This window comes from Primulina eburnea, chromosome 10, assembly GCF_022965805.1.
Source record: "Primulina eburnea isolate SZY01 chromosome 10, ASM2296580v1, whole genome shotgun sequence".
In the NCBI taxonomy this organism is placed as follows: domain Eukaryota; kingdom Viridiplantae; phylum Streptophyta; class Magnoliopsida; order Lamiales; family Gesneriaceae; genus Primulina; species Primulina eburnea.
This window is the reverse complement of record NC_133110.1, coordinates 37,825,292-37,846,170: the sequence shown is the minus strand read 5'-3', so window position 1 is coordinate 37,846,170 and position 20,879 is coordinate 37,825,292. Positions and strand designations below refer to the sequence as shown.

The following is a 20,879-nucleotide window of genomic DNA, read 5'->3' as shown; positions in this document are numbered from 1 at the left end:
ACCAAGGTACGGTTGTTACATTATTTTGCATCATACATGTCGATATTACTGCTATGCATGCGTGCATCCACGAACTCTTTCGATCTAGTCTGGGACATGATGAATATATCGATTTTTCATTGGAATATTGCAAGGTTGTGTCTTTTTGCTCATGTTTTCTTGTATGTGTTTGCAAGGGGGCTATCCCGAAGGGTTGCTGTAGGGTGTGAGTGTTAGAGATTTTCTCAAAATCATGTTTTTACGCACGTATATAAACATGAAACAAATATGCGGAAGCTAAATCGAGCGTTACCCCCAGCCATTGAATCATCTTTAAGTCTTCTGTTTTCCTCCGATTGAAGTCTTCTAAATACTCCAATCTCTCTATAGATGGTGTATTATTCTGTATGAGATTGTGTATTTACGGACCTCAATGCCTTCGGTATTTATAGGCAACTCATACCATCAACGAGTTTATTGTGAGAGCTTAATTGTCAAAGAGGAGATACGTGCGCTTATCAAATTTTTAAAATTTGAGGCTGCATGTGCTGTTCGTAAAAAAATGGTAGGTTTATTGGCCGTCGCCAATTCCTACACGCCACGCCTCTTTTAATATGTGTCACATTTCTTACATTCTCCCACTTGACACATATATCTCATTTACCATAGGAGAAAACAAAATACATGAATAATGGCGATAGGTCCTCTAGAAGCGAGTATTATCTTCCATGTATTACAATGCATTATGTTTCTCAAATCTGTATAACTTAATGAATAAACCCAATGTTTATTCGAGGTCCAACTTTATTGATATTTTTCTCAAGATAACTGAATATATATATAACTGAATATGAGAAATATCATAACTGAATGCGTTTCATTATCAAAACCAAATGTATATAATATAAATTTATTATGGAATCAAATCCATCAGTAATTACCATATGATCCTTTAACATCTGAAATTTACATGCCTTTAGGTTAAAAGATCATCAATTCAGTGCTAACGTGTTTAATGACCACTTTATTAACACGTTCTCCAACGGTTTAAAATACATTATGTCGATATACTTAATTCGACCACCGCTTTAGTCACAAAGACCATAACTAAATTGCAGTAATATAATCTTAATGGCTTAGACATAAATTTCATAATTCTAAGCCCATAATGCAACTCCTTAAAATACACCACACAATAGTGCTTCAATGACGAATTTTGACTCAATAGTAGAAGTAGGAAATCACTTTCCAAATTGTCAATTCGTCTCACATAAGCATGTAAAACTTTAATACCATAAAGGTATCCCAAAACATTTTGCAGCTTTTTAGTGGTCAAATATTTATATTACTCTGATAATAATTTAGCTCCCACTAACCTTCTGGTATTCATAATGGCCCACAATATTCACAACAAAACTTAATGAAGAGATAACATTGTAAAACCTGAAATACCACTAATGTGAGACATGTTTCAATCCATGTCGTTTTCTTAATCTTAAAATTTTAAATATTCATCATCACTAGAGATGAATTCTTTATGTTGTTCGATGTTGCCTAATGAGACTTTATTTATTTTGAAGACTCATCTAAAAATGAATGGCAATTGAACCAACTTTTTATGGAATTTATATGATTGGTTTTACAACACACTTTTTAATTGGAAGATGTTGTGAATAGCAATCAATACATATAACTTGTGTGGATGAATGAGCATCATAATGATCAATATTCTGAATTTGATCGCTCCCACTAATCAAGTCATTCTCAAGAAATTAATATCAGAGTAATAGCAATATGCTACAAATTTAATGAATACATGCTAATGTTATTAAATGAAGCAATAAACCATATATCATGTTTTACTCGTGTAAATCATGATCTACATATGAATCACTGACATAAAAAATGTCTGTGGACTGAATTTTTAATTCAATTAGATTCATAAAACTTAATGATATAACTATTGAATTATATTCAATTCTTAATCCATGTGGATAAATTAAGAAAATAACTCAATATTGTATCCTAATTAATTATATTTAACATAACGAAATTTCTTGTAGGATAAATTTCAATGTTCAAATATAATTAATTACAATTTATATTCCTTATAACCAAATGTGATCCTCATAATTTATGTATAATTTTAATTCAATCAAAGATGTTGTGGCTACTCTTCAATTAATTAAAATCATACGAATCCTAGAATATTAAATTCTTTATGCATAAAATATTTATTCTTCATAATTATTCATCTCAAAATATTATCAAAATGATGAATAATTTTATGTAATTTATGTCTGTTATAACTAAATGTGATTAAAAATTAATGTATAATTTTAATTCAATTAAAGATGCTATAGATATTCTTTAATAAATTAAAATTATACGAATCACTAAGACATTAAATCAAAAATTTTTAAATATTTATGCTTTTAATAAATGTCTTTTATGTGATCCTCAGCCCACTTAATGTATAATTTTGCATAATTAAGGGTGCTGTGGCCAAACTTTAATTATTTAAAATTAGACGGCTCACTAGACATAAATTTTGATTTTATAAATATCATTTATGTGATCCTTAACCGACTTAATATATAATTTCTCATAATTAAGGGTACTGTGGTTAAACCTAAATTATTTAAAATTATACGGATCACTAGATAAATGTTCTTTATGTGATCCTTAACCGACTTAATGTATAATTTATCATAATTAAGGGTACTGTGGTTAAACTTTAATTATTTAAAATTATACGGATCACTAGATAAATGTTCTTTATGTGATCTTTAACCGACTTAATGTATAATTTCTCATAATTAAGGGTACTGTGGTTAAACCTTAATTATTTAAAATTATACGGATCACTCGATAAATGTTCTTTATGTGATCCTTAACCGACTTAATGTATAATTTCTCATAATTAAGGGTGTTGTGGCTAAACCTTAATTATTTAAAATTATACGGATCACTAGACAAAAATTTTATTATGCTTAATAAATGCCCTTAATGTGATCCAAAACTGACTTAATGTATAATTTCTCATAATTAAGGGTGTTGTGGCTAAACCTTTGTCACGCCCCGGGACGGGGGTTGGTTGACATCGGCGTTGCTCTCAAATTTACATTCGAAAACAAGAAGCCTCAGAAGTACGAAATTCAGAAACCAGTCTTTTATTCATAAATACTGAATATTTCAATGTCTGATACAAACTCGAATAATTAATGTTTTACAGCGGAAATGTAAAACAAACCAGACAGCACAATGTCTTACAGACGCAGCGGAAAACAACATAAATAAAACTGAGAATTAACAACTTCTTCACCAGCCTCAGAACTGAATCTGCTCCTCTTCTTCTAGCCTTTCTTCATCGTTCTTATCTGAGATGTTTTGGTGGGTGAGTGATATGGTTGTCACTCAGTAAGCGGGGGCGGGAATAACTCTCAGTTTTCGAAATCATTTCATATAGAACAGTAATACGAAAATATACAGAAATTCTTATTTTCATAACAGAAATCAATGTTCAGTGTTCAGAAATCAGTAATCGGTATTCAGTAGTCGGAAATCAGAAGTTTATCAAATAAGCACTGAGCACATTCGTGAATTTGATGGCTAAACTGATATCAGTCCCATATATGTTCTCTCCTCTAAGGGGTGAGGCCAGTAATCAGTAATCAGTAATATTCAGAATATATATTCCTACCATTAGTTCACTAAGTTTCAGTGCTTCGAAATCAGATAACAAGATTCAAGAACATACTTTGCTTTAAATCAGAAATCCTCAAACGGTTTTCAAGATATTTATACATAAGCCCACTTACCGTAATTTGCTAGAGTTTTTCGGTTGAAGTCTGGAAATCTGCTTGCCTCGCTACTGGATTTTACAGCTTCGAAAATGCACTCTCTTAGCTCTAATTTCAAGTTTTAATCTCAAGATTTGTGTAACACCAATTCAGAGATATGAGAGTGTTATATATAGGCAAAATTCTGACTGTTAGCCTCCCAATTAATGGCCATAATCTGCCATTAACAATCTTTATTCCGTGTTAAATGCTTCAGTTACAAGTCATGGCTGAATTGGTAACTGTCTGCTGGTTTCTCGCTCTTCTGCTGCTGGATCCTGTCTGCTGGAAAATACATGTCTGCTGGAAAAATACCAGCTTCTGAAATATTATCTTCTGCTGGAAATTTTGCATTGCTACTGAAATGCTGGAAATTCGGGTTCTCACAACCTTAATTATTTAAAATTATACGGATCACTTGACAAAAATTAGGTTGAACAATTCACCTTCAGTTTCTTTGTAATGTTCTGTGCTTTTGTTGCTTCAACAGCTGAATCTTAACCGACTGCTTGCAAAAATGTGGGAAGACATGTGCCCTGTCAGAATCTATACAAAGCCACAGGGCCAACAACCAGACTTCTCTTAACCAGTTGTCCTTTATGTTGTATGTTGTTTCTTAATCAATAATCCACTTTCTATTTTTGTGTTCCCGATTTACCAAACCTATTTTGTGGCCCAAGTTCTATCATCTAGTTCTGTTACATCGATTTGTACGTTTATTCTCTTTTTGAAATGGATGTTACAATCTTCATTGAGTTTTATTTTGTTTCAGGGTAGAGGTGGCTGCACAGTTGAAGATTTTTGTAACCATATCCACCGGAGCCTGGTAAAGGACGTAAAGTATGTTTTAGTTTGGGGTGTGAGTGCAAGGCACTATCCACAACATTGTGGTCTTTAGTCATTCTCTCCAGGACGAGGATGTAGTACAGATAGTTAAGAAAAAGGTAATGAACTAAAGTTTATCCTATGATGTGTTTGTTTGGTCACATCATTATCTTATTTTTTCGATGCAATTAACTAAAATTGAAGGGCTACTATATAGCATTCAAGTCCTCCCTTTACAAGCAACCTCTTTAACATGATCATGCATATTTAGAGAACCATTGACAAAAAAACCATAGTTCCAAACTAGTTGTGGTCGTCTCCTGATTCCATTGTACTTTGTTTATATTTATATTCTCGATGTTGTGATTAGAAAAACTGTAAATTATTCTGTTCATTGTAAACTTTGAAGTGATGTGGATAAGGGTGGTAAGAATCTTGAAGGAAGCTGTTGGGTACAATAATTATCTCTACTTGATAGAAACGATCGAACCGTGGTGCTTGAGCTGTTGTGCGATTTAAAAGATTTGAGTTGCACCATTACCATCAGCTATATCTTTTGGTAAAGCGACAAATGTTCTGTGAGGACCCGAACTTAATTCAATTCTTAATCACTTTCTGGGAATAATTAATCAATTAAAATAAACAGGGTCTAAAATTTTTTTTTAAATAGAGATTACGCAGCATATGAAATAAGTCTTATCTCATTTACAAGATCACTATTCAGATCTAAGTACAAGTCTTGTACAATCATAAATCATAATAATTACTGTTTCTTCACTACACCTCAGGTGATATAACAGATATACTCCTAAGTTCGGATCTCCACGCTAACTGTCTTCTCTCATCCTCTTCTCGACCCTGATCCATCCCCACCTGTTGTCATGCACACATACAAAACAAGACAACAGCCGGATAACTCCGGTGAGAATAAATCCAAGTATAAACAATGTAAACATGCAATCATAAAAAACATATATAAAAGCATAATAAAGGTATCATTAACATGTAGTAATTCAACAAACATGAAAGATATAACCAATGTAAATCAACATGTCATATCATACTCAACTCAACCGACGCGTCGTCTCAGACTAGACTCAACTGACGCGTCGTCTCAGACTCGACTCAATTCTAATCTAGGGATCCCGGTGTCTGAATAATGATAAATATATCGAATCTCAGTCGATAGGAATGAATCAATCCCTAAACGGCGTCGATATAATTCATATATCCAGTGGCTGGGCGAATCGGCCACAGAATTGACGAATCAATCAAAGAATAGGCGAATCAGCCAATGACCAGACGAATCAGTCGGTGACTAGGCGAATCAGCCGGTAACTAGGCGAATCAGCCATAATGATACGAATCAGTCAGTGAATACATGCATGGTCTATGAATCAATAGACTACAAACATCAATCTCATCATACATTGGCTAAGAATCAATTGCCTACAAACATCAATCTTATCAATCGCAACATCAATGCAATAAACTAAGGTATGTGATTTAGAGAAACTCGAGTCAAACCTCACTCGAGTTGTGCAATCCCAACTCAACATTAATTTATACCTTTCTTTCTGATACTCTGACTCGGTCGAAGTCTCGAACCCCAAGCCTGTCAATACTCAATTTGATAATAACAATATCGAGGGTACGATATCAATACACCACTCAATCAATACTGGATATAATCAGAATGATTATTCTGTTTTAACAACATAACGTCATAATTTCAATATATCCAGCACTATCATATCAATCAGATATCAATCTCAACACCTTATACTCGATAATACTTCAATACTGATATCAATTCTCAATCAACTTAACTTTAAAAATCATAACAATTTCATATGGTATCTGTTCCTCAATCCAGTTTCAATTATACGATGTCTAACATGCCAAGAACATCATATATGAATCATATCAGATTCTGACAATACCATAATTTCAAAACATATCAAAACGTAGCAAAACTTACGTCCAGTTGTAGCCTACGTCGATAGGAATTCAATACCGAAGTCGGATTCAAAATCAGACGGGTGGATCTTTCACAAAAAGCGTAAGGATTTTCTTCTTCAAAACTTCGACTCTTTCTCTAAAGTCTGATGAAATGAATGCAAATTCGTACATATATATATATATATATATATATATATATATATATATATATATATACAATGCATGATTCAGCAACGTGGCTCATTCCTTCGCAAAACACGTCTCGCGCATATGCGCGAGGCGATAAGCCCTGGCGCGTGACTACATGGCATCTCGCGCATATGCGCGCCCTTACTCGGCGCATATGTGCGAGACCAATGTTCAAAAATGCCAACTCTCGGGTTGTCTCGCGCATATGCGCGAGGCTCTCTGGACATGGCATGCACAGCTAGCGCATATGCGCGCACACTCACTGCGCATATGCGCGAGTCCCTCTGAGGTTTCATGCATTCTCTCGTCTTTCCCGGTCCGATCCTTTCCGTCTATAAACATATGAATTATCCCCCAAATCATTTCAGATTACGGTAATCGAATTCTCGGGCCTTACATGTTCGGTCCTACATAAGCTTAAACACATAAGCATGTTCATCTATCCGGTGAATTCCTACATTTATATCTAACTAAGTTACAGCACACTGCATTTTTTTCCAGCTCAAAGTTTTACAGACATATTTTTGTAATTTCCAAACCACACCTGATTATTCTTTAAATGTGGTATATTTTGGTTCATGTAAGTCGCTCAAACCTCAACTATTTTTTCTAAATTTACATATCAAACACCGACTTATCTTTATGCAGGAAAAGGAGGATGGAGGTAGGAGCCGGTTTAAGTCACACTCCAATATCCTCTGCTCGAATCTCAGACCGTGAGAAAAAGGCTCCATTGAAGACATGATTATGTGTACTTAAAATTGTATTCTTGCCCGAGGAATCACCTCGGAAAGATCATCTCGAAGAAGTGGAGCTATATTTACAAGGGATCGATGGCCAAGGGACGATTAAAAAAAAAAAGTAGGCGAATATTTGATTAATCTTGAGAATTGTTGTTACCATTACCAATACGTGTGTGTGTTTATTACATGGCGTCGTAGGTGATGTAAGAAAGCCTACGGATCACAAAATTTTGTGCTGTCGATGGTCTAGGGTTTATTTCACCCTACCTTGTGAGGCACCTGCCCAGATTTAAACACACATACACCCCATGAAGTGATCAAAGGCCCAGATTTAATCACCATATAAAATCAATGACTGAGATCCTGTGAGGACACTGCCCCCACAAGTAGCATCTACTCTACCATGGCGAACCACCCTTGTTAACATGCCACCTCTTTACTTTACCTGCCAAATATTCAATGCGCTTTGTTTTTTAACCTAAAACCTAAAATTTAGATTTGGGTATAACAACTTGTTAATCTCACGTTATCTCTTATAATATTATTAAAAATATTTATTGAAAAAACAACTTTTATTTTTAATTAATTTAAAACTTTATTTTTAATTAATTTACAATTTATTTCATATATATATATATATATATATCTTAACTCATCTAAAAAAAATTGTTCCACTAAGAAAACTGTGTATCCAGTTCTTGATTCGTACTAATTAATTAGGTAAAAATTTGTGTTAGATAGTATCATGAGTCGTATTTTATAAAACGGGTCTTTTATTTATGTCATTAATGAAAAAAAATATTATTTTTTTATGTTAAGTGTATTATTTTTTATTGTGAATATCGATAGAGTTGACCCGTTTCACAAATAAAAATTCGTGAGACCGTCTCATTGATAAAGATTCGTCAGATCTACTCAATTAATTAATTAATTTGTCACATGTAACTAAGCGCGTTAAGCCACTACCATGAAACCACTATCATTTTAATTTTTCTATAATCTGATTTGAATATAAAGTCATTTTTTTTAACATTATAATGCTTTTAAATTTATGTCTATTTACATCTATGTCTTAATAAGAAAGAGATCTTAATACTTAACTAATCTTTTTAATTCCAAAATTATTCATCAAACGTTTTGATTATAATGTATATGATTTTGTTCTTCAATTCAAGTCTTTCAACAAAAAAAAAAAAAAAAGACATCGTATTTTATTTATATTTTTATTTCACATTATTAAATATTCTTAAATTTTAATATTTTATAATTATAAAAAAAAGCGTCTTTACGTGATATTTAATTTTGTAATTTATCATAACTAATTTTGAAAAACAAATTATGTGAAATACATAAAAGCAAAAACTTGTGTGAGACGGTCTTACGGGTCGTATTTGTGAGACGGATCTCTTATTTGGGTTATCCATGAAAAAGTATTATTTTTTATGCTACGAGTATTACTTTTTATTGTGAATATGGATAGGGTTGATCCGTCTCACAGATTAAGATCCGTGAGACGGTCTCACATGAGACCCACTCATACATAAATTAAGCCCCAAAAATATATTTTTATTTTTAAATTAAGCCATCTGTGCAATATCCCATATTGAGGATGACGTTTGTGGCAACGAATACATGTTTCTCTTGTTTTTGTACCTTTTGACACGCAATGCCTTCCCAGCTGGTCGAGGCGGGCCCGCCGATGTCACAGGGCGGCGCCGACGTGACGGTAACAACGGCGGCGCCCAACGTAAAAATAAAAGTTACTGCCGAAGAATTCGATATTTTTCATTTTGCCATCTTCCACAAATTTTTATCGGCCGATATTATATTATATAGGTGAAAAGAGGAAAATCTAGATTTCTTCGTTCTTCCCCTTTTTCCCCTTCGTAATCTTCACGCATCCTTGTAAACTTGTCGACAAATCTTATTTCTTCATCACGAATACTCTTTGATACAGCCGGAAACCGGAATTTGAAAGGAAAAAGATCTTATCTTTATTCGTTGAATTATGAGTTGATTGGGTGGATTTGATTGATTGAGTTTGGGGTTTCAATGGGCTGCGCGGAATCGAAGATCGAGAACGAGGAAGCTGTGCTTCGATGCAAACAACGTAAGCAATTCATGAATCAGGCGGTGATCGCGCGGAACAAGTTCGCCGCGGCGCATTCAGCTCACGCCATGTCGTTGAAAAACTCCGGCGCGTCCCTCAGCGACTTTGCTCACGGAGAAGTTGTTTTTTCGTCCTCCGCCGCAGTTGACCCTTCGGCAGCGTCGTCCAGTGGTGCCAGCGCCACTCCCCACCCTATTCCGTACGATAACTTCCTTGTTCCTCCACCTCCGCTCCCCCCGTCATTCGGCACCGCCGCTCCTCTCCAACGTGCTAGTACCATGCCTGAGTTTTCGATTCCCCTGCCGGAGAATAAGCATTCCGATCCCATCATCGAGGAAGTAAATGATGAAGATGATGATAAAGAAAGCGAAAGCAGTCATAGCTTGAGGCAACGGAGCAGCAAGAGTGGGAGAAAAGGAGTCCTTTCGTCTCCCGAGGTAATTACTGGTGAGGTTATGCATCAGCCGCTGGATCATGAACGTCGTGAACAGCAGCAGCAGCCGATTCCTCCTCCAGATAATAAGGGGATGTCTCGGTGGGATTACTTCTTCTCAATGGAACACGTACCAGGTCCCACACTAGCAGAGGTGGAGGAGAATCACGTAGCACAGGAAGAGATCGAACGAAAGATGGTCAACGAGAGCGCTAAACGAAGTGAAATGGATAGGGGAAAGAAAGGGGAGACGGTGGATGTGATGGAGAAGGTGAGTGAGCTTCCCCCGCATCTGCCACCGCCAGAAGAAGCACTGACTACAACGAAGGTTGTGAAGAAAGGGAAACAGGTTGTTCTACCGCCAGGGAAAAAGAACAGCGGTGGGAGTAATTTGAACCTGGTGCAGATATTTGGTGATATGGATGATTGTTTCCTCAAGGCTTCAGAGAGTGCTCATGAGGTTTCTAGAATGCTGGAGGCAACCCGCTTGCATTACCACTCAAATTTTGCTGACAAGAGAGGTATATATTCACGTGAGCTTGTGTTTAATGGGTTTGGAAAAGCAAAGATTTTATTTTGATCTCACGATTGTTGTAAAAATAGTTTGGTTAAGTATGAATCTTTATGAAAAAGAGGTACGGAATCACTGCAGCATATTTTAATTAATCTAGATGTACAAAGATTCAAATCTGATTTTTCACTTGTTCGGGGAGGAAGATTTATTCGCTCATTGTGAATCGTGTGTTAAAGTGTTGATATTGTTTCCTAATCAAGGTGCATGATTATTAGAAGTCCCAAAGGCATGTGTTTAGGCTTAGGGCATAACGAAACTCGGACCTTGTTCTTAGATGCAAACTGAGGCCAAGCATTTAAATGAATCTTATAGCTCAATAGTGAAGCATTTAGCTTAGTAAATTTAAAGGTTAAGGTACCCTCTAAGCATGATTGATAGATTAATGTATATTTTATTATCATTAAATATATGATGTGAATATTCGATTCAGATATCCTAATGTTATAATACTCACTTTGTTCCTAAGCTCTACAGTACCCATGCGCGCCCATTTATGGGATTCACTCCTCTAACTACTATGATTCAGAACATTCTTTTGAGGATGATTCCTCAACACAACATCTTTGATTAGTTGAGTTTGGATTAGCAATGAATTATTCGAGACTTCTAAATCCTTGCGTAGCAGGTCATATTAATCATTCGGAGAGGGTCATGCGTGTCATCACATGGAATAGGTCATTCAAAGGTTTGCCCAACGCAAATGATGGTACAGATGATTTTGATTCAGAAGAGCAAGAAACACATGCGACAGTTTTGGACAAAATGCTAGCATGGGAGAAAAAGCTTTATGATGAAGTGAAGGTATAGTCCGTTGTATCTCTAGTTTAACTGTGTCCTCTTTTAAAGATCATTCCTAATCTACCCAGATACTTAGTTATAAGTTCAGGCCCATTCTTTGATATTTTCTTGGAAATTCCAAAATTCCGACCGAAATTTCATGCACATTGTTTTAAATTTTCTTCGAAATTCCTATTTTTGTGTTTCTTGACCTACTGAAACGAAATTCAACTTTCGAACTCTTTTTCAAAATATTCTTTGACATTTTATAGAAGAACAAACAGATGACAAGAACTTGCGTTGTTTCACTATTACTAAAACAGATAGTGGTTTATATGATTACAAGATACATCTCTAATCGCAGATATTATCAATTTTTTAGAGACTTTTGTTATAGTCATACTCTGTAAATTTCCATGATTTTCCTAAATCGGAAACAAATATGTTGTACACCTCAAAATTTATAAGAATAATACTGCTGAAATATGTATTGGAACTAATAATTAATACCTTGGTCCTATCTGTTACATGATTTTACCTCATGCTATGGCCTTTCCCAACACATAATCATCTGCGTTTGAGAACACTTCTATTGTCTGTTATTCTTAACAGGCAGGTGAGCAGATGAAACTCGAATATCAGAAAAAGGTTAAGCGGCTAAACAAGCTGAAGCAACATGGTTCGAACTTGGAAGCATTAGAGAGAATGAAAGCAGCTGTCAGCCATCTGCACACAAGATACATTGTTGACATGCAATCCATGGACTCCACTGTCTCCGAAATTAATCGCTTACGTGATGAACAGCTCTATCCCAAACTCGTCGCCCTTGTTGATGGGTGAGTTGCTAATGCACTTCTATCACAGAATTAAATTTCTCCATTTACTTGTTTTGAATCGTATATTTCTTTTCATTTTGAGTGAATTACCAGGATGGCAGCAATGTGGGAGACGATGAGATCACAGCATGAAAGGAAATCCGAAATTGTACAAGCTTTAAGATTGCTTGGTGACTCTCAATCTCCTAAAGAAACTAGTGACCACCACTTTGAGCGGACACACGAGTTAGTAGGTGTTATTCGAGAGTGGCATTCAAATATCGACGAATTGATGACCCAACAAAGAGAATACATTAAAGCTATCAACAGTTGGTTGAATCTAAACCTTATCCCCATCGACACAAACTTGAATGATAAAGTCTCATCTCCTGGTCGAAATCAAAATCCACCGATTCTGAAGCTTGTCCAAACGTGGAACGGTTATCTCGATAAATCTCAGGACCAAGCAGCAAAAGCCGCCATTATGAATTTTGCTGCCACGATGGAAACCATATGGCTATACCAAAAAGATGAGATGGATTTTCGGAAAAGATGTGCAGATTCTAGGAAAGACCTTGTAAGAAAGAAGCAGGATTTTGAGAATTGGTATAGCAAGTACATGCAGAAGAGAACCCCGCCGGATGAATTGGATCCGGACAGGACGCAGGACAAAGATCTCTATGCTGAACGTAAATTAATTGTGGAATCGGCGGAACATAAATTAGAAAACGAAGAGGAAGCTTACTTGAAGCATTGTGTTCAAGTTAGACAGAAGTCTCTGAATAGTCTGAAAAGCCAACTGCCTGCACTTTTTCAGGCACTGTCCGATTTTTCTCTCGCTTGCTCGGATATGTACGATAACTTGAGGTCCATCGCGCAGCGGCAGAACAGGAAAGAGGCGTGATGGAATGCAAGACTTCTTCCACTTGTATTATTTGTTTAAATTGTTCTGTGTATTTTATATATATCATTTTGCTGTGAAGTAGAGGTAGGACTTGCGAAAATACATTGGTATCTTGTTCATGCATGTAAGTAGTTAAGCTATGTATGGAATTCAAAGGTGGCAACCATATATATTTTACTTTTATTGAGTTCGTATTTAATTTTTACGAAAGATGTAGAACATTAGAAAGAAATAAACAAAATGCTAAGCCAATGCTAATAACATGTTTTGAATCTCATCACTGCATGAATCTTTATTCAAGCTGCTATGGAACGATCACATGAATCTCTAATCTAATCTTAACTCTCTCAAATCACTTCATGATGGACTGCTTAATATCTACGTGGAAAGTTAATTTTTTATTTTTTTAACTATACTTCGTCGAGGACTACAAACCCGAATCAACATTGAATTGATTATTATTCGTTTTTCGTATTAGGTTCGAGCTCGAATTCTCACTTCGCTATATAAAGACTTGATCTTTTACAATATCTACAGCAAGGAGAAGGCGTATACCTCATGATAAATTGTCCGCAATTGAATTTGTTGAGTTTCAAGAATCCAGCAAGGCCTTTGAAAACTTAATATGTATGACAAAAAAATGGTAAGCTTAAAAAATATAATGCAAATTATACATGTGTATGTAAACGTGTCACGACATAACACGTTTTAGCAAATAAAATATAGGAGACGTGTCACGACATAACACGTTCACGTGGCTTTTTTCCCCTTTATCATGTCATTTATCTAAGGCTCGACAATGTACAAATTCGGAATTCTCCCAGTTATCATTTTTTCCATCTCAGCTTGTTCCAAATTCTTTGGCGTAAGTAGCATCTTAAACAACACGAGTTTAGTTCAATCGGGGGGAATTGCAGGAACTTGAACTGTAGAGAACGTTCAAACTAGATTTCCGGCAAACCTGAATGGCGGAATCGAAACACTACGATACATCGTCGTTCCACCAGCCTCTCCTCTCCGAGAGCCAGCCCCAATCATCCCAATACGTCGACGTACTGCCTCCATACCCTCCGGCCTACCACCGAGGCCTCCTCCGTAAATCATGCCGCTGCGGTGTAATCTCCTGCTCCGTCGTATTCATCTTCCTCGTCGCTGCCTTGGTCCTCCTGTGGCCGTCCAAACCCAAGCTCTCCATTGTCCACCTCAGCCTGGATGGCCTCAGCTTCCATGCGGTCCCCGAAATCTCACTCGACGTGAAGCTGAACCTCACCGTTCGAGTCAGGAACCGGGATTTCTACTCCATCGACTACGATTGGGTGAATGTCACCATCGGGTACCGGGGACAGAACCTGGGGAATGCGACTTCGGAGGGCGGACGAGTAGAGGCGCGTAGCTCTTCGTACGTGAACGCCACGCTCGATCTGGACGCAGTGAAGATTTTGAGCAATGTGGTTCTGTTGGTGGAGGATGTGGCGGAAGGTGAGATCACTTTCGACACAGAATCGAAGATTGACGGAAAGCTCAGGCTTTCCTTCCTTGACTTGCCTCTCCAGGTATAATTTTTTATTTCTTGGAAAGTTTACATTTTTCATTAGTATATGGTCTTGTTATCACTAGCCCATTCGGAGAATCAATTCCGAGAAATTATCTGCCAAGAGATTCACTTCACAGTTTATTGTTTACAGGCGGCAATATCGTGCGAAGTCGTTGCAAATACGAGCAACCAAACAATTACTTCGCAGAACTGCTATCCTGAGGTAGACTTCAGCTCTTTAATGGTTTCATAATGTTCCCATTGATCATCCTATTGTTGGGGCAAATGTAGGATATAGAGCATGTAATTCTTGATATTTACTGTTAAGTTTCAAATCATTCTTTCCCTCGTGTTTGTTTGTTTGTTTGAGTAATCTCCATTCCTTGACAGTCTTAGTCTTAGTGCACGGGAGATCGGGCGACCGAGACCAGGGGTATGGCGGTGGCGTAAATGTTTTTGACAGGTTTCAGGTGTGTTTCCACACCCTCCCACCAAAATTTCAGGGAAAATATTTACCTCAATGTAACAGACAGACGCTGTAAAGTTCAAACTATTTATATCATACTTGGAAGTTGGAAACTAGCACTTTATTGATCGTATTTGTTAGATTTGTACGACTGCATCATAGCAAATAAAATCAAGGAACTTCAGTTTTCTCTTGTCAATATCAAGAACGCTAGCGTCTCTGCCTCCTGACCCACTGATACTCTCCATGATGAAGCCTACACCGGAATGATCCTGGATGGCTCGTCGGCGAAAACAGGCATGTGATTATTTTCTCACAGTCTCTGCTGGCTCTCTCGGTCAATTGGACACCTCTATCAACCCTCGCAGGCGATGCCAATGGAGTTATCGATAGCTGGTCGGGACTAGTCTTGTGGTAAGCACCCGGCAAATATTCGCTTGTGTTGTGTTACAAAAGAATTTGAAGTTAATCATTTTAAATTTATAATAACACATAAATTGATTTTTTTTGGTAAGCTTCAAAAGTTCAAATAGTTATTTTAAACTCTTTCATAGAATATGCATATAATTTGGAGATTTGTTGTTTTCAATGACGAACAACTATATTCCAATTCTCTCCAACTAATTTTATTGCTCAAATCAAGTTGTCAACTTCAACTTGTGAACATTAACTAGTATGATAAAAGAATTTCAGATTCGGGTGTTTGATTCTGGCCAATTTTGTAAAAAATATTCTCAAGGTAATTTGATTTCTTTAATTAATGGTTTTCTTAGTTATAAAAAATATATATAATGCTAAGTGTAAGATATATTTAAATCTGTGCAGGTCATGTACATAGGACTATATATATCTTAACCATTTTTATATGCGAATATACATCATAATTGAGTAATGAGGTCAAACATGTATAAAATGATCACTAAAAACAACCCGTCTTAGAGCTAATGTAAGGCCCGAGAAATTATCCGATTAATCTGAAAAGATTTGGCGATGATTATTATAATCTATTGTTGATAATTAATATGATTATAAATGAAACGGATCAGATCGGGAGAGCCGGAGAAGAAATCACATTATGTGTGAAGAATAGGATTGGCGCACATGCGCGACATGTATCGGCGCATATGCGCGACAATTCCAGAAGCATCGGCGCACATGCACGAGATAAGTCGCGCATATGCGCGACCCGTCCAGAGACTGTGGCGCATATGCGCTAGCTGAAGCGCGCATATGCGCGAGTTGGTAAGATTTCGAGACCAGTAGGTCTCGCGCATATGCGCGGGTGATGTCGCGCATATGCGTGAGACGTAAAATGAAGAATGAACCACTTGCCTTCATGCATGTAACGTGTATATATGTATATATAAACATGCAAGTTATCCCTCAGAAAAGAGAATCGAGGGTCTCTGAAGAAGAAATTGATTTTGTACTTCAAGTTACAATCGTTCAAAATCCGTCTGTCAGAATTTGAATCCGACTACAGTACTGAGTTTCTAGCGACGACAACTACAACTGGACGAAAGTTTTGTTACGTTTAGACAAGATTTGAATTTATGATATTGTCAGAATTGAATACGAATCAGATATGATGTTTCTGCTACAGTAGACATTGTACAATTGAAGTCAGATTAAAGAACAGACTGTTTATGAAATTGTTATGAATTTCAGAATTGATTTAGTTGAGATTTGATATCAGAATTGTGTTATTATTCAGATTATGAATTGTAATGATACTGATTATGAATTCTGGTATTATATCTGTGATGTTGAGATTGACGGGGTTACCGAGACTGTATTGTTATGCCGTCGAAACATCATTCGATTTAGATTGATCAGATTCAGTAATGATTTCGATTGTATCATGATATCGTTGATATGAATTAGATTGTACCTTCTTCAGATACGGATCAGACTATATACTGATTTGAGTATTGATCAGAACATGTTTTGAATTGAGTTATATACTGATATTGTAACTATACGATTGTCATTGCCAGATTGGATATGGACATATCTGAATACAAGACTTCGTCTTCATCAGACCGGGAAGACAAAGGTATAAATAAATGTTGATTCGGGATTGCACAACTCGAGTTAGTTTTGACTTGAGTTTCTCAAAATCACATACTTTATTTTATTGCATTGATATTTGCAATTATCAGATTGATAAGTTTAATTTATTGAATTATAGCAGAGCAAGAGTTTGGGTTAGGACAGATCAGCCTAGCTAGGGCAGAACCGCCAAGTCTTGGACAGAACTGCTAAGACCCTAGACTTGTGGTATATCGATGAGCTTAGATGTAGATCGTCTTCTATTGTAGACACTCGATATAGCATGCCCAAGTCTAAGTCTTTGTCAGAACTGCTCAGACCCTAGACTTATGGTGTATCGATGAGCTTAGATGTAGAACGACTTCTATTGTAGACATTCGATACAGCATGCCGAAGTCTAAATTAGATCGGGATCCCTAGATTAGAATGAGAAATGAGTCGAGTTTTAGATATTGAGACTAGAATTTGATTTACAGATCCGTATTAATTTATGTTTCGTAGATTACGATTCATGTTTTATTTACAGATTGGTATTGACACATGTTGTTGATTATGCTGCATGTGATAAGATATAATTCATGTTTTTATGTTAATTAAGTTAACTGCATGTACACATTATTTATACTGGGATTTATTCTCACCGGAGTTATCCGGCTGTTGTCTTGTTTTGTATGTGTGCATGACAACATGTGGGACAAGATCGGGGTCAAGAGGATGATGAGAGATCGAGAATAGAGTGGTGATTCCGGACTTGGATGTAGACTTGATTTAATACTTGAAAATTAGTAGTTGAACCTTAGACAAGTTTGAATAATTATTGTACATTATTGAACTTTTATACATAGATGTATATTAGTTACATTCCATTACGTTCCGCACTTACATTTTTTAAAAAAAAAAGAAAAATTTTTAGACCATGTTTATCTTAATTGATAATTAAATCCCAAAGATGATTATGATGATGATTAGCGTCCGGGTCCCCACAACAGGTGGTATCAGAGCCATAGATCCTTTAGACTGAGATAGAAGAGAATGAGCAGGGTAGATTGAATTTTCTTTCCTTACATGTGATTACTAGCATGAGATTTATTTTAATGTTGACTTACATTGTGTGTGCTAGCATGACATTATGCTTTACTGCTTTGAAATACATGTTATCTAATTATTTAATTTGAATTGGTAATATGTATTATTGAGTATGAATCAGATTTGATTCTTGATCAGCAGTAAGATGATCAGAGAAATATTTGAACAGATTTGTAGTATTTGGGTACTAATGTTTTGATAAGCAGATATACCTCCACGGAGAATTCCAGAAAGGGGTAGTACTTCGACTGAACAGATAGATGTATCAGAAACTCAGATGGAAATAAAGTTGAAAGAGTTTCAGTTATTTCAGCCGCCGATTTTGAGTGGTATTGAGACTCTGAAGATTGTGAGAACTGGTTTGATGACATAGAAATACTGTTCGATTTACTTGATTGTACAGATGAACAGAGAGTTAAAATGATGCCTAACTAGTTGCGAGAAGCCGCTAGGAGTTGGTGGATTACAAGTAAAAGAATGTTAGAACAGAGAGGTAGAGTGATTTCGTGGGAAATATTCAGAACTGAATTTTATCGGAGATTTTTCTCATTTTAGTACCGGGAGGACAAGAAAGCAGAGTTTGAGAATTTGAGACAAGGTCAACTGAATATTGAAGGATATGTTGCTAAATTCTCTACTCTACTGCGTTTTGCTCCTCATATAACGGGGAATGATGAAGCTGTAGCGGATCAGTTCATCCGAGGATTGAACTCGGAGATAGTTTATTGATGAATATGCAGCGACCTCACCATTTTGCTGATGCCTTGAGTAGAGCGAAGAGAGCGGAGGCGAGTCTGATTAGACAACTGAAAAGGGTGTGTGCGATACAACCCCAGACACATCAATCCTCTCTCCGATTTGATCACGGCAGCACGAGTGGAAAGCAAGATTTGCTGAAAGCTCGAAAGAAACAGTTTAAAAAGTTAGGAAGCGGACTGAGTGGTTCATCTAGCTCCAGTGGTTCTAGCTCGAGTTATACTGGAGTGTATTGCAGAACTTGCGGAGGAAGACATTCCACGGAACAATGTCAGGGAGTTACTGGTAGTTGTCGTATCTGCCGACAGCCGGGACACTTTGCTAGAGTTTGTCCACAGAAAGGGTCCCGAAGATTTCATGGAGCAGAATCATCTGGTGGCAGTGACCGAGGAACAGACCCAAGAGGCACTTGATGATATAGTGACAGGTACTGTTCTTTTATGATTATATTGCATATGTATTGATATATACTAATGCATTTCTTATGATTATCTTTGACTGAGTTGCATTGATATATATATATATATATATATATATATATATATTATATATATATATATATATGTATATATATATGATACCTATTGGGTCTGTATTGCTGTAGTATTAATCCTTGTACCTTTTGGGGAAAGAAAGATTGATATCAGAGATTTTTGTAAAATGTTGTATACTACAGTAAGATGAGAATGAGGTCAAGTTAGATTATGATGTACTTGTGTTTTCTGATTTGACTGCATTATTGATATTAATATGCTAAACAAGTACAGAACTATTATAGATTCTTTTTAGGAGAATATAAGATTCAGGCCAGATATGGATGATGAGTAGAGATTTCACGGTAAGGATTCTAGATTTAGAATTCCTTTGATATCTGTATTGTCTATGACTCGATTAATACAGAAAGGAGCAGATGGTATCCTAATGTATTCAGTAGATGTACTGAAATCGAGCCTAGCATTTGGTAGATTTGCCAATGATGTACGAGTTGACTGATGTTTGCCTAGATAAGATTTCAGATTTGCTTTATATCAGAAAGATAGATTCCAGAATTGAATTGAGATCAGGTACTGATTGTGCTTTATAATTCAGCACAGAATAACATTGAATGTACAGAATGATACAAAATGAATTGAAAGACCAGTAGAAGAGTACCGACCAGGAGTTACATATGATTTAGTGTTTCTCTTTGGCATGTTTTAGTATTTTCAAAGATATTCTGATGATTTCATGCTCGCTGTATCTATGATATTTGATATATTCGCAACATCTGATTGATTGAATCGAATATCTGAAGATTGTATTGAATATTCTGGGAACTGTGATTATTGTATACATAAATTATTCAGATATGAATCCTGATTGAAACAGATTGTATTCAGAATATGCGATATCTGAAGTTAGTATACTGATTGATTTTGACACAGTTGAGATTATGATCAGTGACTGAGAATGATATTGATGTCAGAAAGATCAGAAATATCAGAAAATTTCAGAAACGTCAGAAATGTCGGAAATTTATTTTTGGTCTGAATTGACAGATTATCGTATATGATTGTTGTTTTGTGTCTGCCTGAGTATTGTTATATTTATACAGTCGTATTGGATACAGATCATTGTGAACCGTTGAGATTATATACAGTTCAATCCGAATCAGAGTTGAATTCGAGAATTACAGCAGTCCAGAAATTTGATCAGAATGTTCAGAACTCGATTTCGATAATCAGAGCAGAGTATCGAGCAGAGTAGCAGGTATGGGACCTTTATTGTATGAAAATGATTATCTTGTGAGGTCAAATGTTTCAGATTTGCACAACAGAATTTGATATCGATAG

The 20,879-nt window shown here is 36.1% G+C and overlaps 2 protein-coding genes and 1 long non-coding RNA gene across 11 annotated transcripts; all 3 read left to right on the top strand.

The window, feature by feature from the left end:
• The first annotated feature begins 4,309 nt into the window (after positions 1–4,309).
• LOC140842655 (uncharacterized) lies at positions 4,310–7,554 on the top strand. Its single transcript, XR_012120462.1, has 3 exons — positions 4,310–4,425; positions 4,594–4,765; positions 7,446–7,554. It is a non-coding gene; the product is annotated as an uncharacterized lncRNA (long non-coding RNA).
• Positions 7,555–9,212: 1,658 nt separating this feature from the next.
• LOC140803476 (protein ROLLING AND ERECT LEAF 2-like) lies at positions 9,213–13,347 on the top strand. 2 transcript variants are annotated; one of them, XM_073159372.1, is made up of 4 exons: positions 9,213–10,604; positions 11,280–11,458; positions 12,047–12,270; positions 12,364–13,347. In XM_073159372.1, exons 1-4 carry the CDS (start codon positions 9,593–9,595, stop codon positions 13,151–13,153), a joined length of 2,205 nt encoding a protein of 734 aa, XP_073015473.1. In that variant the 5' UTR covers positions 9,213–9,592; the 3' UTR covers positions 13,154–13,347. The 2 variants fall into 2 exon arrangements, with proteins under 2 accessions (XP_073015473.1, XP_073015474.1); XM_073159373.1 differs by having other exon boundaries at positions 9,215–10,604; positions 11,283–11,458.
• Positions 13,348–13,914: 567 nt separating this feature from the next.
• Positions 13,915–15,602, top strand: LOC140803964 (uncharacterized). Of its 8 annotated transcripts, none has more exons than XR_012111996.1 (4): positions 13,915–14,706; positions 14,839–14,910; positions 15,058–15,157; positions 15,409–15,602. XR_012111996.1 is itself a non-coding variant. In XM_073159813.1 (3 exons), the coding sequence occupies exons 1-3, from the start codon at positions 14,119–14,121 to the stop codon at positions 15,058–15,060; spliced, it is 663 nt and encodes a 220-aa protein (XP_073015914.1). In that variant the 5' UTR covers positions 13,915–14,118; the 3' UTR covers positions 15,061–15,269. The 8 variants fall into 8 exon arrangements, 4 of the variants coding, with proteins under 4 accessions (XP_073015914.1, XP_073015911.1, XP_073015913.1 ...); XR_012111995.1 differs by having other exon boundaries at positions 13,916–14,706; positions 15,084–15,157; XR_012111994.1 differs by having other exon boundaries at positions 13,916–14,706; positions 15,084–15,157; positions 15,316–15,602.
• The last annotated feature ends 5,277 nt before the right edge of the window (positions 15,603–20,879 follow it).